Here is a 26,234-nt window from a genome sequence, read left to right as displayed (position 1 = left end):
TCTACTGCAAGGCACCGAAGCAAGAGGAATGGCCGTAATCCCAGAGTGATGGCATATCGATTAGGTGCATAATAGGGCTCTCGAAGTGTATTGGGACCTACGATATAGGAACAGTATGTTCAAAGGTCCACGAGGATAACACACAGAGCGCAGCAACATCCATGAGCTGCCACCGGAGAGCTAAAAGGATCACGATGATTCATGACGAAAAAGAGAATGAAGCAATATTTAGAATAACATAACAGACATTAATCAAGCATTTTCAATAGACGAATTGCAGAACAGATTCAACCAAGAACCAAACCAACAAATTCATCAAATTTTTAGGATTGACGGCAACAGCCGAGGTGACATGCTCTCGGAACCAGTCACTCCATTCCAGTTGCAAGACAAACGCCGGCTTGCTTGCAGATCGTCCCTGCCCAAACAGGCAACCCTCATGTTTCATGTCTCAGAAGTCAAATCTCACCTCACCTCACTTGACCCAGCTCACTTACACGCAAACATCTCATATCAAACTCGGTTTTGAAAGCAGACTTCATGTAGGCATCAAACAGATATCTCATTCATGGAGGGAGAGAGCATGATTTCACCAAACCTCATCCCCATTGATAGCAAAAGTATATACAAAAGAACTGAAATTTTCTGGATTCTTCTTTGCAAAATCGGACACACGCGACGCACGCCATAATGCAAAAAAGGCGAGAAAAGTGCAGAATGCTTTCCTTCCCTCTCGATGGATTCGAAAAGACCCGTTTGATAAAAATACCAGAAACACCCCAAAAGACACGTGGACTGGCCACGCCCGGTGTCGTCCCTTTTTGTCCGCCCCTCTCTTCTAAAAAGGATTGTCGCAACCACAAAGGAACAGCCGAGATGTAAGCAGAAAGTTCTTCTCCCCCCCATATATGTATATCGTGTGAAACATTGGTGTACACTTGTTTTTGAAAAGAACTTTCGCTTTATTTTTCACGGCCCCAAAGAATTGTATACAAGACAGATGTGGTGAAGAAGGATAAAAATGTGTTTGTTCATGAATCATAGATTCTTCTCATAAAAATGATAACTTGACATGCGGGGGGGAATCTACATCAAACACTTTAGAAGAGCTTGTTGGAGCGGCGGTAGGCAGGAGCGCCGGTGGGCTTGGCGCTGCCGGCGCCGGGGGCGGTGCCGTTGGTGGGAAAGGGGGCAACGGTGACGGTGGTGGAGAGGGTGACGACCTCATCCTCATCGGCGGGGCACTCATCGTCGTCCTCACCGTCGTCAGCGGTCTCGGTGGTGGTGGGGGCAGAGGCAGAGGCGGTCTTGCTGGGCTCAGCAGCACCACCGTTGTTGCCAGAGCCAGCGCCGTTGACGGGGGCGGAGGGGGTGGCAGAGGCACCACCGATGGTAACGTAGACGGTGGAGGCGGGGACGGTCACGGTGACCTGGGCGGGGCAAGAGCACTCGGCGTCAGCGTTGTCGGAGCCGGAGCCAGAGCCGGGGGTGCCGGAAGCACCAGGGCGCTTGATGGTGACGGTGCGGGTGCCAGTGGAGGTGGCAGTGGTGGTGGTAGTGGGCTCCTCAGAGCCGACGGCACCAGTGACGGAGCCGCCAGCGGGGACAGAGGCGGAGGGCTTGACGGCACCGTCGGTGGCAGGCTTGGTGACGAGAACGGTGGACTCGATGGTGGTGGGGACGGCGGTGGTAACGACGGAAGCGGTAGAGCCCTTGCCAACGGTCATGGTGAGGGTCTTGGTGGTGACGATCTGAGTGACGGTGGTCTCGACCTCGCCATCGGCGGGGCAGTCATCGTCCTCATCCTCATCTTCGCCAGCGGGAGGGCTGGTGATAGTAGGGTCCTGGGCAGAGTTGGTCTGCGAAGGGACGCCGGCGGCGGGGGGAGCACCGCCAGTGGTAAGAGGAACACCGGCCGGGCCAGTGGGGGTGGCACTGACGGCAGGAGCGGTGCGAGTAATACCGGGGAGGGAGCCGGTGGAGTGCTCCTGGACGAGGGACTTGGAGATGCTCTCGGCCTCGGAGACGGGGCAGACGGTCTCGGTCAGGTGGACGACGTTGGTGACGACGTAGGTCTGGAGGTCAGAGGCGGAGAGGGTAGCGCTGCGGGCAGGGCAGTTGGTGACGGTAGGGGCGCAGGAGGTGATGGTAGCGACCTCGGTGACCTCGACGGTAAGGGTGGTGTAGCCGGGCTGAGCGGAAGCGGTCGAGTTGTCGCGGCGCCAGTGGAAGTGGCGGGGCTGGTGAGCGCTGGCGCTGGCGAGGGTGGCCATGAGGCCGACGGCGGCAACGGTAGACTTCATCTTGAATGCTTGGATTTGAGGATTTCTCGGATAAATCTCCAACAGGATAGATATGTTCGGTATCGAGGGGGTTCGTAAAGGGGCGAAAGGTCAATTCCGCGAATGCTGGTTTTCAAGGTTGTGGCTGCAAGACTCAGTTGCGCTAAAGAACGAATGGGATACTCGAGAGTGAGCGTCGGTTTGTGTGAAGGAATGTAAGGTGTCCGAGGACTGACAACGAAAGACTGTGGAGAGTAGAGAAACAGAGCAAAAGCGCGGGTGAGGGAGGGAAGGGAAAGAAGATATTTAGAAGGGGAGGAGGAGGCCAGAGTCCTTTTAGCCCGTGGAGCAGCATGTGGATGGACGGTGGTGGATGTGAGTGAAGTGACATGGGGGTGTGAGCAAGCTGGTCCAGGGTCAAGGGGGGGCGCGGACGTGGACAGCGAACGGTGGTGGACTGGACTGTAGGCTGTGGATAGGATCTCAATCCTCGGAGGAGGAGGAGGCTAGGGTGCCTAGCAGGAGGGAGGGGCCTTGCTGGAGCCAGCTTAGAGCCGTGGGCCCTTCATCTTGGGGACCGCGAATGCCAGGAGTGACAAGACCACAGAGTTGGATGGACTTTTGGAATTGCAGGTCCAGGGTCGCCTTTGAGCAGGCAGGCCGAGGCCACTCACACCTCGACTTGCATGCCAGGTTCAGGTTCTGGTTCTCGCCAGGCACCGCGGCGCAGGCGCATCGCACCGCATTAGGGGTGGGCCGAATATGGAGCCAAACGCTTGCTTGGCCCGCATAGAACGACATGGGTTTTTGGCTGTGGAAGCAGGGCAGGCAGAGACGGACCTAGGGGCCGCACCAAGCAAGCACACGAAGGGGAGGAGAAAAGAGGGCAGGAGTGAGACTGTGAGACTCGGGGTCGAGGACGCCACCCGTGGAAACGGTGGTGGTGGTGGTGGGTGTGGCGGCACGTCTCACCCTCACTTTCTCGACGTTCATGGGAGAAGCTAAGGAAGACGCGATGTGCGGCCACTGCACGCACAGCCCTCGCATGGGACGAGAGATGAAGCCGCCTCCCCCAGCCCACAGACGGAGCCCTCTTCATTAAATCCAGGAGTGTCCGGGCTCCACCCGCGCCGGTGATGACGGCACGGCATTCGACGACGTGTGAGTGGTAGTGGTGGTGGTGGTAGTTGCGGTGATAGCTGCGGTGATAATGGCGATGATGTTGGTAGGCAAGGCAGCGAGCGGTAAGGAGGTGAAAAGTCAATGGGATTATGTGGTTGTGTTAAGGCTCTGGGAGAAGTTTGTTGTTGCCATGAAGTTGGGGCGAACCCCTTTACCGCTCGATAGGAGGAGGGGTTCGTTTACACGGACATTCAGGTACATAGTGCAGACAGGTACGTACCCTGGCATGCTTTCCTCCCATTCGCAGCCGGCTGGGTAGCGCCTGGCTCGGACGGTTGTTTGCACCTGTCACCGCACCCGCGCCTGCTTGTTGCCTGCACCGTTCCCTCAAGCGCGGGCACCTTCCTCGCGATTTCCCAGTGCTCCGCTCTTGCTGCTGCTGCTGCTGCTGCTGCTGCTGCCAGGTCCACACCAGTTGGCAGTCGTGGTCCTGCCCTGGCAGTCCAGCGGCAGCACCAGCACACCCCTGTCGGGGCTAACCCCCTGGGCTGTTATCCGCCCCTCATATGCAGGTACCGCCCAACATGAGACACGCTTACGGCCAATCATCCGATCCACCCACCCCACCGCGAGCCGAACACTCAATCCCGGCACCAGATCGCAGCGCCCCTGAGCTTCTGTCGTGCAAAGACGGAAAGAGCAAAAAATCAGCAGTGATGGGGATGGGATGACATTCTGCAGGCCACCAAAACATGAGATCTTCCAGCATTTTGGCGCAGTCCAGAACCTGCAACTCATCCAGTGGGCACTGATGGAGACCGATGGGCATTGATAGACACGGATAATCGTCGCGCGGGATGATGAGCCTCTTTCTCGCGTCTCACATCACCTCACTTCCCCATCTCCGTCTCATCTCACCTCACAACCTGCTGGCTACTGCTCGTTCATCGTTTTCGCATCCAAGAAAGGGAAAAACACACAAGTTGTTGTGGAGATGCTCTGTTGTTCCTGTTGCCGTGTCCCGAGCCGGATCCGCGAGCCTTATTTTTATGTAAGGTCCGACTCTAAAGTAAGACGGTGACACCAACATGTGCTCGTATGCGCCTAAATCTGTGCGCGTATGCAGAGGATAGGTGAGTGAGCATCGTCCTGGGCTGACGGCTGAACACATTGAGCCCGTATCGCCTCACCGACAGTAGATGTCGTATTTCGTGCAGCTCGATGCAGGTAACTCTTGGTTGGATCCGTTGTCCGCCGTTTGGATCACGCTGGTCTTGAGCATGATGTGTAATTCTTTCCGGCCCTTTTAATACTACCAGCCTCCTCCCCGTTGCTGGCTCTCTCTTTTCTCGCAGCTAATAACAAGAAAAGACGCCATCTCCAACGGTTGGCTACAAAAAGTCTCACCCGGCGCCAAAAAAGAGCGCAACCCCCAGACCTGCTAAAATTGTCCACCTGCCGCTTAGCCGGGGGCACCGTCGTGACCGTTTGCTTGACGTCTGTCTCTTCGTCCCATCGTAGCGTGCCCTGCCGTCCGCCAACAGAGCGTAAGACAGGTAAAATAAGCGACCGACCTTAACTCGCTTTACCTCAATCGCTCTTAGCCCGACCGTTTTGACCCTGCGCTTCGAGATGTGACGTGAGATGCAAAGATGCAAAGGGGGAGGGTTGCAGCCAGCGCGTGCCGGAGTGGCTGAAGGCTTTTTTTTGCTTAACGCCAGCCAGAAATATCTGCGACGCACCCGCAGCCAGTCGATCCTATGACGCCGTTGGACGCCCCCCAAAAGCACTTGCAGCATCGTAAGAGAAGCGCCCTTCAACTCTCTCGCGCATCTCCATATTACTCGCATCGCAGTCTCACCGGCATCTCTGCCATGCCAATGATGGAGTCCGGCATAAGACAAGTGCCGCAGAGGAACGCCGCACATACGAATACCGTCATCGCTCCGAGTCATAACAGGAGTTGTGCATCGCGGCTGTCGTCTATCTGTCGGTAATAGTCCGACAAGGCCTGCCTATAATCACCTCTGCAATACCGGATGTCGTGCAATGTCGTGTACATAGGTATTGGTCTGCTGTGACCCGGGTCCGTCGCTCGGGGATTGGGAATTACAGCATTTCGGCAGTGTCACGATTCCCTTTCATTATTAGGCGCTGCTAAGGACGAAAAAGCAGGTCGGGTACCTTGCTTTAGCCCAGGAACCGACCCTCGCAGCACCGACCAGCATGGAGCCTGCGCTCAGCCCCTGACGCCCCTTTGGCCCCCTCCTCCATCTCTCTCTCCAACCGCAAGTCTCCAGATGGATCGCACCCAGCGAAAGACAGCCGTCAAAATCGTCGTCCCTGTTCTTCCTCCTTCAGGCTCTCGCTACGCAAGTGCTTCATCAAGGGGTCGTGGCGGCGATGTGGCGCCGGCTCTTGAGGAGAATGAGATCGGCGCGCGGTAGGTGGTCCTGAAATGGTTCATTGAGTGCGACGCTGCTGTGCACTGGGTGCAGCATGCGCTCTCGCTTTCTCCTCCTCAGTCCCATCCTCATCTACGAAGTACCGCGCACGCACACTACGGATACTGCGAATCACTTTTGCTGGATGCAACCTCTAAACTTCCCGGATGCCCACGAGAAGCCGTAGAGCCAAGACGTGTCCCGTGGAGTCGAGAAATCTCCGTTTCTCCATGATCGCCAGCGGTGATCGAGATGAAGGGCGGTCTAGGCTTTTTTCCAAAGCGGGTTGCTTTGCTTTGTTGTCTGGTCTTCCATTGTTGTTTTGTTTTTGGTTTTGGTTTTGTTCTCTCTGAGCGCATTTGAGTTTTGTCGTCGGGGCTTTTTCGTCTGAGAATGCCGTCAATTGACTTTTGTTTTTTCGTCCCTTCTTCAGCCCATGTCCTCAGCTGGCCTGGGCAGAGAGAACAGAGACCTGCCGAACATTTTTTTTTGTAATGCCCTGCTGCGAAACGGTCGCCTGCTGCGCGCTCTCTCATTGTCGCTGCTCTTTTGTGAGACGCTGACTGGCACAGACGAAAAGCCCGGGATGGCCCTGGCTGCAAAAACACCCAGCAGGAAAACGTGAGATCGAAACAGCGGGATGATCTGACGAGAAATTGACCATCATCAGACGGAAGTATTTTGCTTGACAGGACCTGCTCATCCAGGTACCGTTGCCCAGCAAGCCACAGAGCCTGGCATCTCTCGGGGGCCAAGCATTGAACCCCCGAGAAGGGCCGTTTCAGACCCCCGAGGCGATCCCCTTTTTCTTCTTCTCCCCTGTTTCCCCCTCCACCACCACCTTTTGCTCCCCCAACGACCTCGACCTTGACCTTGACGATGGCCCCGGTGGACGGCCCATCGGAATGGGGGCTTTTTCTCTTGACAATGGAACAATGAACGGGACCTCTTTCAAGTCGCAGGCTGCCGTCGATTTCTCCCCGGAATTGACGGCAGGGGCTTCATCTGGGATTCTGGGAAAACTTCCAGGTTGCGGGAAAACAGCGCAGTCTCTCCCACTCTGATATCTCTGCAGGGATCAGGACAACAAATCTCTCCCCTCAGGGTTCGCCCCAGAAGTGGTGTCACAGACTGATTGTGCAGAGATTATGTCAACGACATGCGTCTCCAGAGCTTCAGGCGACCGTATTCCAGCTCACCAGTTCACTACTGCATCTTCACCCACTTGATTAAATGAAGCCGACCGCGTCCCTTATCCCAGCTTCCCGGCACTTACCCAACTTTCTGGTCCATGATCCATCTGCCCTACATTTTGCAGCTTCTGCGCCTCTGCCAACTGCTCATGCTGGGTCAATTAGACGTGATTAATCTCGCAGGTAATTCGCGCTGGAAATTGCCCTGCCGAGGAGCTGACATGTCCTTCGCGCTTCACCTGAACACCCCGGACAGGCCTTTATGAAGGATTCGTACGCCTTCACTTCGGCTGATTTCGCTCTGTAGGCGCTACGTTGGATGATTGCGTGAGAGCTTACGGATACGCCTTGGGTTCGGTCCTTTGCTGGGTCGCTTCGATTTTTGATCGATTGATTGACAGATGAGCTGTCACCGCCTGCGGCCTGAAGCCCCCGCTGCCAGCGGAAACACGGCCCAGCTGGTGCTCTCGGTGGTGCCTGTCTCTCGCTCGCCTACGAACGAACACCATCGCGGACCACCGCCTGGGGGCGCGTAAGTTGCTTGAAATGAGACGAGCCCGCTTTCAAGGCACAATTGCCCGAGAGTGAGATATCTGGCTCAAACTCCCGCTGCATTTTTCGTATCTCGCGCGCGCGAGGCACAATTTGCCTGCCCCGCCATCGTCGTTGTCCTCGTCGCCACCTACCTAGTGTATTGACTTTCAAAGACAAACCCCGCCTTTATCGTTGCTTCTTCCAACTTCTAGCCACCTCACCTCCCTCACACCGCATCTCGCAGCTCATCGTATTCAAGGCTGCAGCTCTGCCGTCCGTTCCTTCCTGCATCCGATGTCTTGACAGCGTCTTAATCAAAAGTTGCCCGACCGGGCGATCCAGGCCGGCGCAGCCGTCGCAGACTTCAAACACGGTAGCTCCCTGGCGCCGTCTCCTCCTTCGAGGCTTGGATTGCTTACCTGGAGAAGGGGGGTTGGTTTGCCCTTCTCCTGTCTGCCCCCCCCCCCCCCCCCCCCCCCCCCCCCCCCCCCCCCCCCCCCCCCACCCCCCCCCCCCCNCCCCTTCCCCCCCCCCCCCCCCCCCCCCCTCTCTCACCTCAGTCACCCCTTCTCCGTATTGTTTGTTGAACACACATTCGGGTCGCTCACCCGAACCCTGTCGGCCAAGTTCATGCGGAAGCTCCGTTGCCCCATAAAACACCCGGCAACGACATCCCAAGCCCGCCGCACCGCACCTCCATCTCGAACAAGTCAGGACCCCGGGTTCTCAAAAAGGCTGAAGGAGGAAGGAGAGTCCAGACTGCGACACTCAACCTGCAACATGAGGCTTAGGGTTTTTTTTTTCTTGCCCGCATCTTCTGACATCGCTTCCGCATTGCCGTCCGCATGCGAGGAAGCCGCCCCGTGCCAAGTGGCATGCGCCACAGGGTTCGCACCGCATCGTCCTCGTAGGGCGGACGGGTGGCCGCGTCTTGGCTGGGCCAAAGACTGGACCTGGTGGAATTGGCCCACCAACTAGAGGCTCTGTTGTTGACTTCATCTGTTAATGACGCTGATTGAGATGACTTTAAGTCTGGCGAGTTGTTTCCGAACCGAGTGGTTGGGATGATGTACGGATTCCAGGTGCCTCTCTGCTTGATGAGCAGGGTTCGCTTGGCAGAGGAAGTTTTCTCTGTCCCGTTGAGACTGGCTATATCTAGCGACAGCACGCACAGCGTTTGCCTGTCATCATAGATCGAAGAAGCTTGCGTGTGCCCATTTCGAGACCACTATAGCTTGAGAGCCTTGAAACGGACGATATCACTTAAAGTTGATCCCAGAAGCCTAGGATAACTTACATCGCCCAAGGACGCAAGCTATGTGACGATGCTCAAGAAAGAGCTGCAATCCGCGTCCTTCCAACTCAACCCCGTTTTATAACGACTTGGCTTCGAGACTGGGTATCCGTTGACGTGGCGACTTACAACTTGGTCAAGGCACGGAGACTACGACTAAGAAGTCCAGTCTGTCATGTTTCGACGGTGCTACTACACACATCGAATTGCACGGCGCGTTTACAGCAACATTGACATGGACGCAGCTCGTTTTCAGATACTTTGATCTGACTTGAGTCCCGTCTTCGGCCACTCTCGGCACGCCATGGGATGACTCCAATAACATGATCTCGGCATGTCGAACTTCAACAAGAGCAGATGCATAGCGTTCAAAAGACACTCGAGTTCTTTTTCATCATCGGTACAGCTCCCATTTGCGAAATGTTCCAAACAATGTTTGCAACCTGCACTCCCGCCACGTTTCGTATCCGAAGACGTGTGTCTCGACGGGAAAGGGCATCAAAAACGAGCAGGCTTGGAACAGACTGGACTAGGTTACAGAGTAATGGCCGCGCCAGAGCAAAAGCACAGCTGCAACACCACGAAGGAGGACTGCTCACTGGATATCACAATGTCTTTGATACCCGCTTTCACCAGCTGCAAAGCATCGAGAGGGGAGGAAGGTGCTTGCCTTTGAGGGGTGTCTGACCTCCTAGGTGCCCGCCTTTTGGGATGCTGTCGCCCCTGGTAACTGCCACAAGTGCAAAAAGAGAAGCCATCGAGAAGGACCTCCCACTGGCTCTCGCCCTTTTCCCTCCCATGAAACCAAAGTATGACATCGTCGAGCCACCTCAACCCCTCGCCTTCTGGCCTCAGAGTTTTCCCTCTGCCCTACCTCTGCCTTTCCCTCTTCCCTCCTGCTGCATCAATCTCCCCCAGCAGACCTCGCCAAGATTTTGACAACTCTCACTTTTGGCTTCTTGGCCTCCCAAGACACTCTTTTTTCGTTCGCTCGATACCTTCATTGCATTATCTCATCTCCTTGGGCCGTTGAGCAATTATCTTTGGATTGGTTTTCGGTATTTTGCTACCCATCCGATTATCACCACCTCACGTTCGCTTGGAGATCAGCGCAAGTAAGGCAAAAAAACAACGACAGCTTCGAGCCGCAATGAAGAAGCTCGCCTGCTGCGGCTTCGTGCCGTATCGATGGAACGCGAAGAAGGCCGAGTCGGACACTCCCAAGACCGACCCTGTGCCGAGCTCGCGTCCTGTTTCTGCTTCCAATGTGTCCCTCCCGGTGCCCCCCGGTCCCCATCACTACCCCCCGGCCGCCCCGATGAACAGAGCTAACACGGGCTCGTTTTCATCGCGCGGCAATGCCCGAACTCCCGACTCTTTTTTCGATGGGGATATCAACCTTGCTGAATACGCTGACGACGCGGAGGATGACGACAACGGACCCAACCCGCGCGATGGCCCTATCGTCAGATTGGTTCGACGTTTGTCCACAGACAACAAGAACGTCACTGGCTCGAACCCCCCGGCCAACCAAAACCCTGAGGCTCTTAAGGAACTTAAGAGAAGGAAGGCGGCGGAGGATTATCGGGCATCAGTGAGGCTCCAAAACCATGCGCGGATTCAGGCCGAAATTAGGAGCGAGAACAGCGGTTCTCGGTCTGTGTCTACGCGTGGAAGTAAGAGAGTCCGCGAGTTGGCAACAGTTATGGAAGATGCCAACGACCAGGGCGCCAACGATCGGACAAGCAGCATTACCAGTCACCACAGCCAGCAATGGCGAAAGGGACTCGAGTTCTATGTTGCTACTAGCGAAGGAGTTAGAGGCGTCGGATATCAGCCACCTAGAACTCCCCAACACCCGATCACGAGGCCCCCTGCTGCGAGACTTAGGAACGACCACACCGGCAACATCAGAGGTGACCGCCGTCGAGGCAGCTTCCCGAGACCCGACCTCGGTAGGGCCTCCGCGTCTCAGATCGTGCTGCGCGAGCGCGGTTCACTGCCTGCTATGCCCCCTCCTCCGGTCTTGACTGCCAGACAGACCCCCGACGGCCAGGATGACGCTTCTTTCAGAAGCTGGAACCTTTCCCAGAACACCATTCAGGGTGACAGCCAGGCCACAATTTCCAACCGCACTGGAGATGTCTCTACCGGAACCACACAGAACACCTCCATTTCCGACATCCAAGGCACTTCGCAGTCGAACACTCGTCGCGGTGAGCTCAGCCAAGGAAACAAGCAGGCAGCATGCACCCCTGACAGTGTCACCGCTTCCAACTACTCTCGCGCTTCAGAGTCTTCGCAATCTCAAGAAGGCGAGGCTTTGAATATCTGGCTGCTTACTCAGGACTCCCAAGATACCTCAGCTCCCGCTAATGAACAGCCTGCGAAGGGCGAGCCTGTGTCTCGCGAGACTGTTTGCAACGAAAACTTGCCCAACACTGACAAGGAGAACACCCACTCCCCGGTTTCCGCTGGCCTTCCTGCGTCTGGAACTTCTGGTGAACTCACAATCAAGGCTTTCCCAAGAGATGAAAGCTCCTCAACCGATCTCGAGAGTGCCTTGGCCATGAACTTGGAAATGGAAGACGAGATGGATCGGAACACTCGCACGTCAGAGGAAATGAGTGTTAGCGTTCAAGAGCCCGACCAGGAGCAAGTCTCCAAGCAGACTGCTGAGAACAACGAACACGAGCCCAAGGGTAAGGCGCTTCCCGCCCAGGAGGATCCGATCCGCCACGACAACAATGAGGAGAAGGGCAAGATCATCGTTGCTACCAACTTGGATTCCATTCCTCAGTATCAGTCTTCTTCTGTTTATTCTTCGACGCAGAACACTCGTCATCCTTCCCCCGTCGGCTCCAAGCAACCCAGCAGCGACGAAGATGCGAGATACAGCCTGGAAAGCTTCAAGGGGCTTGAGTTGTCCCCATTCAGCGGTAGGAACTTTGCATGATGGTCCATGAAACGCAGTCAGCTAACAAAAAAAAAACAGTCCCTAAAGACGCCCGCCAGGAGGGCTCCGACGATACCTACCGCACGGCCGCAAGCAAACGTTCTGGATCAGACCCAGTGATTCCCCCCATTGCAGTCAAGCAAATTGTTTCGGGCAGCGTTGAGAAGTCCCAGAACAAGCTTGCTCCCGGAACAACTGCGCCTACTGCCACCAACATCCACAGCCGGAAGTCGTCATTCCTCAACCTTTTGCTTCATCGCGCTGAGTCAAGCTCTATTGGCCATAGAAAGTCGAAGAGCCAGCCGTCCGCTAAGCTCGCCTCCCTGAACAATTCGTCCGAGGCGCTGGATATTCCCAAGCGGCTCAGCCATGCTAAGAAGCTCTCCAACTTGAGCATCAGATCCCATATGCAACCGATCTCAGCTGCTGATGATTTCGCTGCCCCCCCGCTGAAGGAGAGTGCTACCGTTGTCTGGAAACGTGCCTTCGAGCTTGAGCACAATCAACGCGACAAATCTGTCGGACCGGCTAACTCTGAAACCACAATTGTCAGTCCAGTCCCTGATGATGATGCGGATAAAGATGTTGCAGTCAAGGACAACGGAGACATAGACGGAGGCAACGTCGTAGTCACTGCAGGCACCCAGTAGAACTCGGGCCCGGCGAAGCGCGCAACACCTCCTGCCTCGTGGGCTAGATTCGCATCTCACACCCGTGAGGAGCGCAACGCCGCTGCTGGCTCTACCGACCTTGTCAAGCAGAAGGACTTCGCTCTGGCCAGCACGACCGATCAGCAAGGCTGGGTTACAGACAAGAAGATGGGCGCCAATGGTGACAAGGACGAGGAAGCAGCTCACTCGCTCTCGAAGAAGTTTGGCAAGGCGATGAAGACCGGTCTAACCAAGATGGTGCAATCCAAGCCGAAGGGCAAGTCCGCTGAGCTGGAGTATCCCGAACTCGAGATTATGCCGACCAAGGGTGGATACAAGGACGTCGAGGCCATTCAGCGAAGCGTCGCGACGCTGAGCCCTAGGTTGCGGGCCAAGATGGCCACTCATCCGGCCCAAGCGCTCGCTGATATGGAGAACGAATCGAGACAATACGGGGGAGCCCACCACACTAGCGACGGCTCTGCTGACACCATTGCTCTTAGAAACGACGTGAGCAAGGATGTTGCTACATCCGCCAAAGTTGCCTTGTCTATTCGCCCGGTCACGCCTGCCAGCCTGGCCATTGCCCCCAACGGTGATTTGACGACCCCGACCACAACGGATCATTGGGCTACTCCAGCTAGCCGTTTGTCTTTCAGCTCTACCTCCCACACTGAGGAGGGATACATTTCGGCGGTGGATGACACCGAGTCCAGTGGCAAATTGTAGTGAGACCCGAGGGCCACTCGATATTGGTTGTCTTGTTTCTTGAGGACGGGAAAGGAGATCACAAGACGAGATTGAAATTCAGCTGCAAGATGAAAATTGGGTAAGTCTTGCTTTGCAATGTGACAATTGGATGAACCTGCTGACATGACATGCCAGGAACTTGAACAGCGAAGCTGAAGTTCAACGCTTTGGTTTCTTCATATTTGGCCAGACTGAGATTTGGCAAAAGGATTGGTACCAGCCGATACGAAATGAGAGTGTGTTCCTGGTCAGTCTTGTTGGCTCGCGGCCATTTGTGTTATGCTAATCATCCATCCAGGTTGACGACAGTTTCAACCCTCGCACCAACGATAATGCCCATCGAGGGCTCTTAATGTCATGAGTAAACGAAGTGATTTTGTGGCTTGGAGGTCTCGTACGCGAGAAATCAACAGGGCATGAATCACGGTTTTTGTACGGTATAAATTGGGGTCGAAGGATGGAATTTGGAATTTTCCCCAAGTGTATAGTTTCATAGACACCGAATTCTAGTGGTAGCTCAAACTGGGCACGGCAAGGCTCTTGCCTTTCTGCCGTCCCTTTTTCGTCGACGAGCTGAGGTTCGAAGAGACGTCCTCATGATGGCCGATAATGGAAACTAAGCAAGAGTAAGCTGGCGGACACGAAACACGGATAGAAACGCCACGGCGGCCTAGGGTAGGTAATATCGGGCGACTTCACGATGACGCCAAATCTGCTGGATCAGACGATGCGGCCCCCATTGCCGAGTCTGTGTAGTCATGATTCATTAATTAAAAGTCTTGCCGAGCACACCCAGAAGTGCCCAAGACCTGCATAAGATGTCCGTCCGTAATCTCCAATACACCAACGTGATACCCGAACTCCACATACATAGACACAACCGCCCAAAAGCCAACTCGAAATGAAATACAAGTGCCTTAATAAGGATTCCTATACCTTAACCAAACAAGACGTTCTCGTAAGCCTGCTGATCGAGGTGCCTGAACAGCACGTCCTGGAGCGCGGCCCTGCTCTTTCCGATCTGCGGGACAACGCCCTCGATCTGTTGGAGATTGTTCCGCATGCTCTCCATGTGATTGCCAACCTGGCTGGCCAGTCCTTGGAGCTCCTCGTCCTCGAGATCCTGAAGAAAAAGTTAGCACTTGTAGTTCTACGAAAGAGGCATCCGCTATGCGGGGTGGGAGGCTGCTTGCTCACCTTGAAAAGACCGTCGCCCACGTTCTCGTCGGGGACGAACTTAAAGTCTTCATCCCCGACAGCCCAGTCTTTGGCGCCCTTGTTCTGCTCGGGAACGAGAACGTGCGTCTTGCGCAGGTTGTCCTTGAAGTTCCTCGCCTCGGACTTGGCATTGGCCTCCAGGGTGCTGAGAGTCTTGTAGTCCTCCTCGAGAGCGCGCTCCTCGCGCTCCTTCTCGGTCTCGAGCAGCCGCACGGCGTGCAGCAGCGGATCGAGCTGTCTCTCGAGCGATCGCACGCTGTCGACGACGCGCTCAAAGTCGAGCTCCTCCGCGCGGCCGGCGTCGTCGTTCTGGCTCTTCCTGCCCGCGCGGGGCGGCGCCGAGGCCGGCGGGAAGGGGAGGCCGCGGGAGAGTTTCTTGTTGAGGCGGTTCGTGACGAGGCGCAGGGCGGAGGAGGCCTGGTCGCGGCGTTTCTCGTTGGAGGCGAGGCGCTGGAGGACGGGGCGTTCTGCGAGACGCAGCATGCTCGAAATGAGGGAAAGGGAAGGGGGGAGGAGGGGGGACCATTTTTCCTCGATTGTCGAGCGGGGGATCTGGCGGACGCGTTCGGCGATGTGACGGTATTTCGCAGGCGGGCGGTGGGGTTTGGGGGTTGGGGCTGCGTCTTTCTGTTTTTGTTGTTGCTGTTGCTGTTCTTGTTGCTCGTCGGATGTGCGGCGGCGACGTTTCTTTGGTTGCTCAGGGGCTTCTTCAGAGGGTTCTGCGGGGCGCTTCTTGGATTTGCGAGGTTTTGCAGGTTGGTCCTCTTGGTCCACTGATGCATCAGAGGTGCGCGGACGACCTCTGCGGCGGCGTGCTGTGTCTGGCGAGGGCTCCTCAGGTTCTTCCTCCTGAGAAGGCTTGTTACGCCGCTTCTTAGTCGGCTTCTCTGTGGGCTGCTCCTCGGCCGGGGTCGGTTGCTTGGGTTTGCGCCTGCGGCCTTCCTTTGGTTCGGGTTGTGAGGCTTCTTGGGAATCCTCCTGAGATTGAAGAGAGGGACGGCCACGCTTCTTCTTCGTGGGCGCTTCCTTCTCGGGCGCTCCTCTTTCGGGCGAGGCTTGTTCCTTGTCACCCGCAGCTGGACGTCCGCGCTTCTTCTTCGGGACTGCTTCAGGTGATGCTTCCTCCTCAGGGGCGTTCCCTTCAGCTTCAACTGCCTTTTCTTTGGGCTTTCTTCCACGCCTCTTAGGCGCTGCCTCCTCCTCTGCAGCCTCCGGCTCTTCTATAGCTTCAACGGCCTGCTTATTCAGTGACGGACGACCACGTTTCCGCTTGGTAGCTGGTTCCGGTGCCGGCTCTTCCTCTTGTTGCTCCTCAGCGACCTTGATTGGCCGTCCGCGCCTCTTCTTGCCCGCATTTCCTGCGTCCGCTTGTTCGACCTCGACTTCCTCTTGAGACTCCTTTGCGGCTGGTCGGCCGGCTTTCCCTCTGCCTGGCTTCTCTGCAGGAGCTGATTCTTGGTCCTCAGGCTCGTTATCTTCTTCCCTTACAGCGGCTCTCTTCTTTTTCTTCGCTTGGGATGACTCTGAAGGCTCGGGTCCCTCGGCCGTAGCTTCGTTGGCCTCTTCGCGCCGCGGCCTGCCCCGCTTCTTGGGCTTGGAGGCGTCTGTAGGCGATGGCTCTGGCTCGGGTTCAGGTTCGAGCTCTGGCTCTGCTTCCTTTCTTTTGCTTGGTCTCCCTCGCCGTGCTGGTTTTGGGGTCTCGTCGGCATCCTCGGCCTGAGCAGTGGGCTCAGCATCCGCAGCGCTTGGGGATGCTGCCGACGCGTCGTCGACCTTGGACGCGTTGGAAGGACGACCGCGTTTCTTCTTTTGCTCTGCGGGTTTTGGAGGCTGTAGTGGTGTCAGACATATGTCAGAACATCATGCTCAGGGCCACATACCATTGTGATGGGATGCACTCCTATCTGGGTTGCGCATTGGTGGTTGCTCTAGAAATCACCAAGTCGGTTCGGAGCTTCAGACGCGTTCCCCTCTACCTTAGACAATGGAACTGCAGCAGGTACGTATCTGATACAGCTTTCAGCCACAGCTCGACAGACATATGTGGCTGTGTGACACGGAATGTGGCTGCTTCCCCGGACCGTTGTCCTAGCTGGCGGTGGACGCTACGCCTCTTCGGGTTAGGGGCTACGGAAGCAGCAAACGGGCAGGGTTCCATTTTCCATTGGCGTTCCAGCGACTGGCCCAGTGGTTCTGCAGCTGCTGGTCTCCCGGCCAGTGGGTTTCACAGTGTTCTGGTCCCCCCAGGCGCCCCAAGCTCCTTGCACCGTGATTTCGTCAGGTAGCCGGATCACCAAAGGCAAGCACACCACAGCGGAAGTGGGCAAGGTTCAGGAGGTGCCAAAGGGTCATTTCAGCATTTGCACCTCTGCGCCCCTTCCACTTTTTTTTCGTCCCGACTCTGTGTCCTCTTTGTCTCCAACCGGATCCCATTACAGATAATTCTTTCTCCTCTCCTTCCCTCAAACCCCCATCCCGTTCATCGTCCCTCCCTTGGCCTCCGGCAGCGTGTGTAATCGGCGTCATCTCCGTTTGCCCTGTTTCTTGCACATCCGCTAGTTCGCGTTGTTTCCCCTCACGCCAACTTCCGCATACCCAGCATCCCGTCGCTTGGACGCTCAACCGCGACACCTGTCTCAAACAGCTCACAACTCCTTTCAACCACACCACAACCGACAACATGCGCGTGTCTGCCACCACAATCCTCGCCCTGCCGCTCCTCGCGGCCGCGGCTGAGTCGCCATTTGAGCAGTACAAGGCCCAGTTCCAGAACTTCCTCAGCTCCTTCGGTGCCTCTGCGCCTAGCGCGACTAAGCAGGATACACCCGAGGCTGCGGCCCCCGACGCCGCCGCAAAGTCCATCTCAGTTCTGACTGTTGACAACTGGAAGGATGTCCTCTACGCGCCCGTCAAGGCCGAGGCCACAACACCTGAGGAGTGGTGGGTTCTGATCACTGGTCGCAACAAGACCTGCTTCGGTACGTCGCTTTCGCATCTTGCCTCCAGGCTACATTGGGTGCTAACTCTATTCTAGGTCACTGCGATAAGATCGAGACCGCCTTCAACGAGTCCGCGTCCAAGTTCGCCAAGCTGCCCGAGTCACCTCACCTGGGTCTCCTCAACTGCGACGACGAGCCCGTTCTCTGCAATGCCTTCTCCGCCAGCTCTGCCTCTCTCTGGTCTATCGGCATGCTGCCCCCCGGAGCGCAGGTCGATATCTGGAGGAAGCGTCTCAACGTCACGACCACCACGTCTGACGACATCATTGACCTGTGGAAGAAGGGCAACAAGGAGGACTGGATTCTGACCGAGAACATCTTCCATCCCTTCAACAGCTGGGTCGCCCAGAACAACCTGTCCATCCCCGTTGGCTACTTCTTCTGGGCCTTCAACCTGATCCCCAACTGGCTCTTCATGCTCCTTGTCTCCTTCGGTAGCCGCACCCTTATGAACCGCCGCATGAACAACACCCTCGACGGCCGCCAGGCTGCTGCCGGTGGCGCCGCCCCTGCTGCCGGTGCTGCACGATAAATGATGCTACTTGGGTTGGGGAGCGAGTGAGAGGATGGGTCTGGTAGGCATGACAGGCGATATAGACACCTGGATGGCCAGGAAAGGTTCACGTCCCTTTGGACCAGGTAGCGCCAAATAGTAATTATAGTTGGATCAGCGTTTCCCTTCACATGCATCTTGCACGCTTTTGAGACCTTCGAGGACGTCCTCCTTCAGCCGGGGATTGGAGAGCTTGCCGTAGCGGAGATCGCTCATGGTGCCGACCGTTTGCTTGACGGATTCGAGCAGCGCGGCCTCTTGCGCCTCAAGCTGCTGAATCTCTGCCTCCAAATCTGCAATGGCGGTATCCATCTCCGGGATAATGGAATTGAGCGTGTGCTTGGGGTCCGCGCCTACCGAACCAAAAAGCTGCCTTTCGTGTCAGTAGCCCGCCCACCTCTTGCCACAATAATACATGCGACATACCGCTCTTTCGATCTCAAGCTCCTGGTCCGCATCCTCATTCGCGGCCTTACGTCTGGCAACTGCGATGTCGCGTCTGATGTACTTTCCTCGCTTCTCCTCCACGGCGATGTTCTCCGTGACCGTGTCGACCAGCGCCCTCCTCTGGTGCTGGAGGTCGCGATACAGCAGGCGAATCTGTGGGTTCGTCCGCTGCGCCTTTGGGAAAAGCTCTGTGAACTCCTCGAGGCTGATTACGGACGGCAGCTGGGCCGGTACCGTGAGGTAGTTGTGCAGGATGGCAGACTCGGTGGGCGCCATGGTGGAATGCTGGCCGTTGGGTTGGTGAGGGATGTGATGTAGTGAGTACAAATTGGATGACCACAGAAGGACTTGATGATCGCCGGCGCGTATCGGGGTTGAACATGCTTGTACGCGACAGAAGGAAAGTGCTGAAAGCACCCCGCGTTAAGGGCACTTTAGGCTGCCCCACCGTGCTTGCCCGGTTTAGGCCACGGGCAGCAATAGAAATGGGTCGCTATCACCCCCGTGGAGCTCCGGCGTCATTGCAGCCATGGAATGTCACTCTTGCATTTACAACAACTAGGACTGCCTTGCCTGCTACCACTAAGCTGCTATGAAGCCACCCAACTTTTACGAGTATGGTTACAACTCGTCTTTTGGCTGCTCCGTTCCAAGACAAGGAAACACCAAAGGCCACTCATCGATAGTATCCTGTTTCGGTCGTCCAATGTTCTCGCCCAAAGCATCAATGAGTGTACCATCGTCCAGATCGATCGCCCATACCATCGTCCTGCAGCCCAGTTAGCTCGAACCCAGTCATCGTGTTCCCGCTTCAATGCAAGACTCACCCTCCCAAGCAACGCCGATTCGCGAAATCGACCTTCATCCCCAGAGTCTTGGCATCGTCCCAGCTGACCCATTGATCCGTGTCCCAAGTCACAATCATGACGCCCGCTTTCTCGTCAAATGTAAGCGTCGCGCCATTGTCGATGATTTTCACAATCTCGGCGGCGGACAGGACACCAGGGGTGCCGGTGCACTCTCCTCCCTTGGCACCTTCTGTGAACTCACAGCCCGCCGTCATGCAGTTGGGATCTTTCATTGTGAAACCTGACGGGCTCGTGTTAGCTACCTGACACACCACGTCTTGGATTTTGAGAGGGCCGCGTACTTCTCCCGTAGAATCCCAAGCCAAGGTTGATGCGCTCCGGGTTGATATTGTTTCTCCAGAACAGCTCAAGGCCCAATTCGATCTCAGTCAAGTTGGTGTGGGCCAATGCATATGGTCCCAGAGCCTACACGAAAAGTCAGTTGCGGATGCGACTTAAGCCGATTGACAAACTCACATCAATAGTCTTGTCCCATACCCCGTCTGATGAAAGATGGAAATGTCAGCGAACGTCACGAGCTTGGAAGATCGACCTACGGATATCATATGTCATGATGTTAAACCAGCTCACATACTGCTCCATCTCTTGCAGATTGAAGCCTCTCAGATACCAGTAGGAGGCCGGCTGCACAAGGTTAGAGCTTCATTCTTGTTGTCTAGTCATTCTGTTCACTTACCACGGCCAGACTGATGCCGTACTTGCGCCCAGAGGCATTGAGGCGTTGTCTCAACCTTCGAAGCAGGTTCACATAGTTATCAAAATCTTCCGGAATGCCCCCACGGTCATCTGCCACAGGATACTCCCAGTCAAGATCAACACCGTCAAGGTTGTACTTCTTCATGAAGGTGATAAGGGAATCAAAGAATGCGTCTTGGTTGGCTTCTGAACCGGCCATGTCTGAGAATGCAGTTTGGTACGGGCCTGGGTCGTTCATGGCCCAGCCTCCGATCGCTAAGAGTATGATTAGAATCGACTTGCTCGGTCATCTGCAGGAGGCCTGATTCTCACCGATCCAAACCTCCAGATCAGGTTGTTTGAGCTTCAGTGCCGCAACGTCTCCATACAGCGATGCAGTCCCGGCGTCCATATCATCCAGCCGGAAGGTTTTTGGGTTGATAAGAGCAAAGGCGAAGTTGATGTGCGTGTAAATGCCTGTCTACGCGTGAGCAAAGAATATTCCTCATACTCTAAGCCACATGTGACTTACCTAATGGAATGTCTTCCGGTGCCATTCCTATTCATTGTCAGTCTCGTTCAACTCACGAGACAGCATGGAAGCATGAGAACACTTACTGCCACAAGGCCTTGCCAAGTTCCATCCCTCGTAGTACCCAATCGTCCTGCCATCGGAAGACCTCGCGCCAGCATCGCACTGAGGCTGAGGCGGGATGTTGCTACCGCAAAAGAGAGCCGTCGTACCGCAAAATCCATATTTGCTGCAGCAGACATTTAATGGGCATTCAGCAAGTTCCGACCACTCCATTCCCCAGCCAGGATCGCACTCGCTCTTCTGATCGCATTGCGACGTACAACCCTCGCCACAGTATTCAGGGCCAAGGCCACAGACTCCCTTGCCAGTCTCGGCGTTGCTTTTGGCATTTGCAGATCAGCGTCTTGTTATACATGTGCACGATGAAAGGACGCAATTTTTCGGGTTTACTCACAGTGGACCGCAGCATCCAACATCACAACCTTCGCTTGTTGAACATTGGTACTTCTCGTCGTCTTGGCATTGAACAACGCTCATTGACGAGAGGAGGATGAGCCACAAACAGCTCCATGACCTTGCGAACATGATGAACAATCAATCTGGTTTTCTGCGGCCAGGCTTGAAGTGCGGATGTGATGAACTAGGAGCAGTTGTAAAATGGAATCCACGGGTTGAAGGAAGGTTCTCAGACCAGGAGACTCAGAACCCAATAGGCAAACTCGTCAACGTAACTCTTCACTGGCCAGACCCCCTGAGAGAGCTAGGAAAGAAGTCTCAGGCGTCATATTGACTCGAGTTGACGATATCCTCGATATGTTGCATAAGAATGCTATAACCAAAGATCCTTTCGCTGTGATGCCCAGAAATAGGAAGGATTCTGCTGTAACCTTGCGAAAATTGTCATCTGATGTTGTTGGTTCAGTTGACAGGGCTGATGAAGGCTAAGGTTCAGCGTCACATCGTCTACCAACGAGACGAGTTTGTACCGGTACAGACAGGAATACAATCAAACTAATGCTGAACCCCTTACAGTAGCATCGGCAGGCTTACATGTCTTGGCTACATGGATAAACCAGACCTCATGATTAACTTTGATCCTCCCGATGCACGAAAACAATAGTCTTACCGGCGGTTACTCGAGTACTCAGAGAAACGCCTCGGAGATTCTTCAACGATGTGAACAATCTTTCAGAGAAACGGGAGCGTTACGATGGCCTGTTTTCAGAGTTGCCTCCGTCTCGGCGTCAGCATTGCGCCGCCCCCTATGTAAACAACATCGACCTGTGATCGACATGGGGCCCATCCGAAAGACACTGAGGTCGCAGCGTCGAAAGGGACTTCTGTGTACAGCTGCCTGTTGGTAATTATCTAGGCATTCACGAGAGGCAAATCGACTTGTAATGCCTGAAATTGAGAGATTGGGTATCCTGCTGCCTCCCGTCCAAGATCTACTCATTTCTGTCCCGAGTTCTTCACGTCTTCTCTTTCTTACACAGGAGCCAGAACAAGTTGGACAAGTTGGCCAGTCGTCATGTACAGCCTACGCTCTTTGATGTTCGCCGCAGTGTTGGCCCACGGGGTCATCGCGGGCTCTCGCATGTGGGAAGCGCCTCTTCACTATCCCTCTGTCGACGCTCCTGTTGAAATCACCCTGAATCTCGAAGGCGTCAACGTCACCCAAGTCGGAACTCATTCGATCAACAGCACAGAGAAGCGATGGGTCACCATCAAAGACGGCGGCGGACGCTTGGCGAGAAGTTTCAAATGGCCAAACAAGAAGATCCGCTTCCACTACGAGACAGAAGAAGCTAAGGAGAAATTGGAAGTCTATCTTGATGCCGCCAAAGCCCTTTGGTCAGCGGCCGGTCTCCCTGATGAGTTCACCTACGAAGAAGTGACCAGCGAGACGGACTACGAGGCGAAAAAGGGACAGATTCTGCAGATCAAGTACAATGACCGCAATTATCTCGGCACCACCCTTGGCCTTCCAACCCAAGACGACGGTGGCACAAGACCAATGATGGATCTCTGTGATTCAGACAAGATTGGTACCCTCAATATCGTGGCTAACTTTGCTCACGAGTTGGGTGTAAGTCCAAATTCCTCATGCTCGCGCCTCCGGCATCTCAAAACGCCCATGAAGCTAATTGTACGTCACAGCACGCTTGGGGATTGCATCATGAACATCAGAACCCCCAATTTTGGGCCATCCCCCACACGGAGACTAAAGGCGATCGGGTCCAATTCGGCCCAGGGTACGGCGAGTTTCGCTGTGAGAGCCTGTCCGACTACCAGGCGACCAAGACCAAACTTGTCGAACGATATGGGGAGGGCGAAGGCAACGCGAGATTGAGGCAGTCCTGTCTAAAGCGTAAACATGCTATAAGGGACGAGTTCAGAGGCGCGATTGAGTGGTTGCCCCTCGATCCGTCGGAAGATTTCGTCGGTAGCGTCAAGGAATTTGACGAACGCTCCATCATGCTCTATCCATCTCGAGCAGGCGGTTCAGGGACGGCCAACGGGCAGGGCGCTGATGACGGACGCGCCGTGGTCCTCACGCGCGCCGACGGTAAGGAGTTGGACTACAACACGGCGCCTTCTGAGCAAGATGTTCAGGGCATCAGGAAGCTTTATGGTGTGCCAAGGAAGACCTACAAGTCGCTCTTAAGTGAGTTGAAGGATCCCAGCAACAGCAGATTCACGGACGAACGCCTGAAGGATGAAGGCTCTAGCTGTAACACCTAAAGGAAGTTTGGGATTGAATCGGCCACGCAGCTGTTTTCCACTTCGATGATGCTACCACCAATATGGCCAGTTCTAGTCTTTCATAGTCCTAAACCATTCAATATATTATTCATACCACGGTCTCTTTTTTTTCGTTCGTCTGCCTCTTGAAAATTACTTTGAAATAGTATTTGAATCCTGACTCTCAACTATACATGATTTAATGGATTGATGGACATAACGCAAAGCTACTTTAAATGCACGAGAGAGATGGCATGATGATTGATAACTCATCGAAGCAGGGGAGCTGAAAGATTCAACTGCTTCAACACCCATCACTCAATTAAAACACATCTGTCCCACTACACCCGTTGGTCAATCCGCCGGCTGCCTTCTGAACTCCTTCATTTTTGAAGCAACGGCCAACCCAGACTACAGTTCGGAAGGACGACTCCCATTCCATGCCATCCTCATCTGGCTCGTCATAATACTTGAATTTCCACTGGGTCAGGCCGCCACCAACGCAACTCCTTGCGTTGCTAAGCAGAGTCTTTTGCCCCCAGTCCCAAGTGCTCCATCCAGCACCTGCGATTCTGTCAGCCATGATTTTCATCTTCATTTCATCACACTTGGAGACAATGAAACTTGCCTTTGAGCTTGTACACGCTGCTGGCCTCGAAAGGATACCAGGTCCCAAAGCAGGAGCCGTAGGGCTCCTTGATCAGCGGCGGTCGATTGTCGCGCTTGATGTTGATTTGGTACGTGAACAGCCCTTGCTGATATTCGCCGCCATACTTCCAATTCAATGGGTTGCTGTCATAAGTCAGTTTTGTAGCTGTGGGAAAGCAAAAAACAGGGTACTCACTGGTCTCCGCCATCACAGCCATGTATTATCCGCGCGAACGCTTCTTTGCAAATTGCCTTGTCGAAGTTACCCGCACCTTCGGCGAGCTTGACAACAAATTCGTGTTCGTCAGGCGTCCCTTTGTCGTAAGATTCCTTGCCAGTCCATTCCCCAGACCCAGTCGAAGGACTGACTCCGTCGCAGAAGTTGCCGTAGTGTTCATCGAGACGCTTCACTGAAGCATACCCCTTGCTACCTGTGCCAGACCAACAGGTGAACTTCTCCGGGGGCGTGCAGGTATCGCTCTCAACCCCAAGAATCTCAGCACGCAGATCAACAATCTTCGCCATGGCAAAGGACGCGATAGTCCGGTGGCCTTCTTCGTTGGGGTGAAACAGCTTGCCCATTGAGTCAGGGGCACCGAGACCAAAGTAGTCCCAAAGCTTGTTGTAAGGGAAGGGCAGTGTATCGGGGTTGTCGTCACCAGGACAGCCAGGAGGCTCAGGAGCACGAGAATCAAGTTTGGAGCGCGCGACGGCTCGAGGATCAGGCGACTTGTACAGGACGCTCTCGTAGATGCTCCGTGTTTTCAGAGCCTCTACTTTGCGCCTGACTTCTTCTGACTGGAGGGCCTCTGCAGCTTCTGCCTCTCTGCGACGGAGCTCATCATGAAGATAAGGTTGGACGTGAGTATCAAGCTTGAAGAACTGCAGGTCCGGTTGTTTCTTGTCAGGATACTCTCCTGTGGAGCTGGGACTACAGTATTGCCCGTCAACACCATCTATTGCCGTTAGCCAAACACTGTATGCCGGGTGGAAAGTTGCTGTCTTACTCCTTGGCCAAGGATCCCAGTTGGAGAACCCTATCTTGTAGCTGACATTGTCTTTCACCTCTTCGATCGCCGTCTTGATCTTGTCGTTGATGCCTCTGACGAGAGAGTTGAACCTCTTCCGGCGCTCTTTTGTGAGTTTTAGACCGGTGAAGGGCCCCTTCTTTGGAATGTACCAAATCTCATCGTCCGTACACGCGTCCGTTTCCTCGTTGAAGTACTCGGCATAGCCATTGTAGACTACAATGCCGTCCTCAGCCATCTTGTCGTCAAGAGCTTCCAAGATCTGCTTGAGATTGTCTTTGAGGATGGTGTCAATGTTCTCCTGGGCCTTTGCAATGACCTGGTTGCATTGATCTTCCGAGTAAAAAGGGATCATGATGCACATCTTGATCATTTGTGCCTGTATTCGAATCAGCATATCTGGCCTTTCATGATCACGAAACACATTGACTCACGAGACATAGATCGTTTCCCCCAGCAGTCATAATAACTAGGTCAACATCATTGTTGTGCAGATTGTTCGCCTGATCGAAGATGTGCATGGATCGATCACCACTACAGGCATGGTATTGGAACTTGTCGATGCTGCTCCCAATCTTGTCATGCACCATCATAGGATATGTGCCGTCGTAGCGGGAGCAAACCCAGTCGTTGTGTCGGTGGACGAAGTCTCCAAGCTGCTCTCCTGCGCCAATTCCAGCTGTGAAGCTGTCGCCAATCGCAGCCATGTGGTTGACCCAGTTGAAATCAGTTGGGTCGCGATCATCTCGTCGAACGAGCTCGACTGCAGATGGAGCGAAAGGCGACGTCCCATTTTGACGACTGACTCTGCCGTAGCAGAGCCCAACGAATGTAGATAGCAACAGCAACCCCTTCATGACAGAAGAGGCCATTGTCAACACCCGGGAAATATTGTTGAAGGAAAGTACAAGACTGAAAACTAGAGCGTGGAGAACAAACGTGATTCGAAGAGAGAAAACCCAAACTTCTCAAGAATATTTCGATGCATACCAAGGCTCCGAGTGCCACGATTTGCTCTTGACCCTATCCCATTCAACTTGATCCCGTCGACATCGCCATGTCATCCAAATTAACGCCGGCCTTCCTTCCACATGGCTCGTTCCGACCCCCAAAGACATCTTCCCTGCGATGTTACTTCATGTCATTCGGGAGCAACCGCCAAGGCGCGAAGGATGTTAAGGTGGCATGCATATTTGGTCCGGTGCATAGCATGAAGGAATACTTGAGAACCTTTACTAGTCAGGGGCTCATGCAAGGTTGCCTCTCCCCTAAGTAATTGCCACCGGATATAT

General features: G+C 54.8%; 8 protein-coding genes across 8 annotated transcripts; 3 read left to right on the top strand and 5 right to left on the bottom strand.

Moving 5' to 3' along the window:
* Nucleotides 1-1,100: 1,100 nt before the first annotated feature.
* GCG54_00002776 (uncharacterized protein) lies at nucleotides 1,101-2,303 on the bottom strand (the record flags this gene model as incomplete). The annotated part of the gene is made up of 1 exon (XM_045402859.1): nucleotides 1,101-2,303. One exon carries the CDS (start codon nucleotides 2,301-2,303, stop codon nucleotides 1,101-1,103), a length of 1,203 nt encoding a protein of 400 aa, XP_045264590.1.
* Nucleotides 2,304-10,019: 7,716 nt separating this feature from the next.
* Nucleotides 10,020-13,586, top strand: GCG54_00002775 (uncharacterized protein; the record flags this gene model as incomplete). Its single annotated transcript, XM_045402858.1, has 5 exons — nucleotides 10,020-11,808; nucleotides 11,865-12,471; nucleotides 12,523-13,203; nucleotides 13,373-13,472; nucleotides 13,524-13,586. The coding sequence occupies 5 exons, from the start codon at nucleotides 10,020-10,022 to the stop codon at nucleotides 13,584-13,586; spliced, it is 3,240 nt and encodes a 1,079-aa protein (XP_045264589.1).
* Nucleotides 13,587-14,162: 576 nt separating this feature from the next.
* On the bottom strand, nucleotides 14,163-16,326 carry GCG54_00002774 (uncharacterized protein; the record flags this gene model as incomplete). The annotated part of the gene is made up of 3 exons (XM_045402857.1): nucleotides 14,163-14,348; nucleotides 14,423-16,273; nucleotides 16,324-16,326. The coding sequence occupies 3 exons, from the start codon at nucleotides 16,324-16,326 to the stop codon at nucleotides 14,163-14,165; spliced, it is 2,040 nt and encodes a 679-aa protein (XP_045264588.1).
* Nucleotides 16,327-17,123: 797 nt separating this feature from the next.
* On the top strand, nucleotides 17,124-17,974 carry GCG54_00002773 (uncharacterized protein; the record flags this gene model as incomplete). Its single annotated transcript, XM_045402856.1, has 2 exons — nucleotides 17,124-17,421; nucleotides 17,478-17,974. 2 exons carry the CDS (start codon nucleotides 17,124-17,126, stop codon nucleotides 17,972-17,974), a joined length of 795 nt encoding a protein of 264 aa, XP_045264587.1.
* Nucleotides 17,975-18,109: 135 nt separating this feature from the next.
* On the bottom strand, nucleotides 18,110-18,718 carry GCG54_00002772 (uncharacterized protein; the record flags this gene model as incomplete). Its single annotated transcript, XM_045402855.1, has 2 exons — nucleotides 18,110-18,364; nucleotides 18,422-18,718. The coding sequence occupies 2 exons, from the start codon at nucleotides 18,716-18,718 to the stop codon at nucleotides 18,110-18,112; spliced, it is 552 nt and encodes a 183-aa protein (XP_045264586.1).
* A 345-nt stretch (nucleotides 18,719-19,063) lies between these two features.
* On the bottom strand, nucleotides 19,064-21,106 carry GCG54_00002771 (Killer toxin subunits alpha/beta; the record flags this gene model as incomplete). Its single annotated transcript, XM_045402854.1, has 10 exons — nucleotides 19,064-19,211; nucleotides 19,270-19,531; nucleotides 19,593-19,716; nucleotides 19,768-19,793; nucleotides 19,848-19,935; nucleotides 19,988-20,262; nucleotides 20,320-20,463; nucleotides 20,519-20,545; nucleotides 20,605-20,900; nucleotides 20,976-21,106. 10 exons carry the CDS (start codon nucleotides 21,104-21,106, stop codon nucleotides 19,064-19,066), a joined length of 1,521 nt encoding a protein of 506 aa, XP_045264585.1.
* Nucleotides 21,107-22,052: 946 nt separating this feature from the next.
* On the top strand, nucleotides 22,053-23,266 carry GCG54_00002770 (uncharacterized protein; the record flags this gene model as incomplete). Its single annotated transcript, XM_045402853.1, has 2 exons — nucleotides 22,053-22,610; nucleotides 22,682-23,266. 2 exons carry the CDS (start codon nucleotides 22,053-22,055, stop codon nucleotides 23,264-23,266), a joined length of 1,143 nt encoding a protein of 380 aa, XP_045264584.1.
* A 322-nt stretch (nucleotides 23,267-23,588) lies between these two features.
* GCG54_00002769 (uncharacterized protein) lies at nucleotides 23,589-25,814 on the bottom strand (the record flags this gene model as incomplete). Its single annotated transcript, XM_045402852.1, has 5 exons — nucleotides 23,589-23,830; nucleotides 23,883-24,058; nucleotides 24,111-24,870; nucleotides 24,922-25,321; nucleotides 25,377-25,814. The coding sequence occupies 5 exons, from the start codon at nucleotides 25,812-25,814 to the stop codon at nucleotides 23,589-23,591; spliced, it is 2,016 nt and encodes a 671-aa protein (XP_045264583.1).
* Nucleotides 25,815-26,234: the final 420 nt, after the last annotated feature.

The sequence above is a fragment of the Colletotrichum gloeosporioides genome, assembly GCF_011800055.1.
Source record: "Colletotrichum gloeosporioides strain Lc1 chromosome Unknown consensus_42, whole genome shotgun sequence".
Classification (NCBI taxonomy): domain Eukaryota; kingdom Fungi; phylum Ascomycota; class Sordariomycetes; order Glomerellales; family Glomerellaceae; genus Colletotrichum; species Colletotrichum gloeosporioides.
Note: the sequence above shows the minus strand (reverse complement) of the source record. Positions and strands in the feature narration are given on the sequence as shown.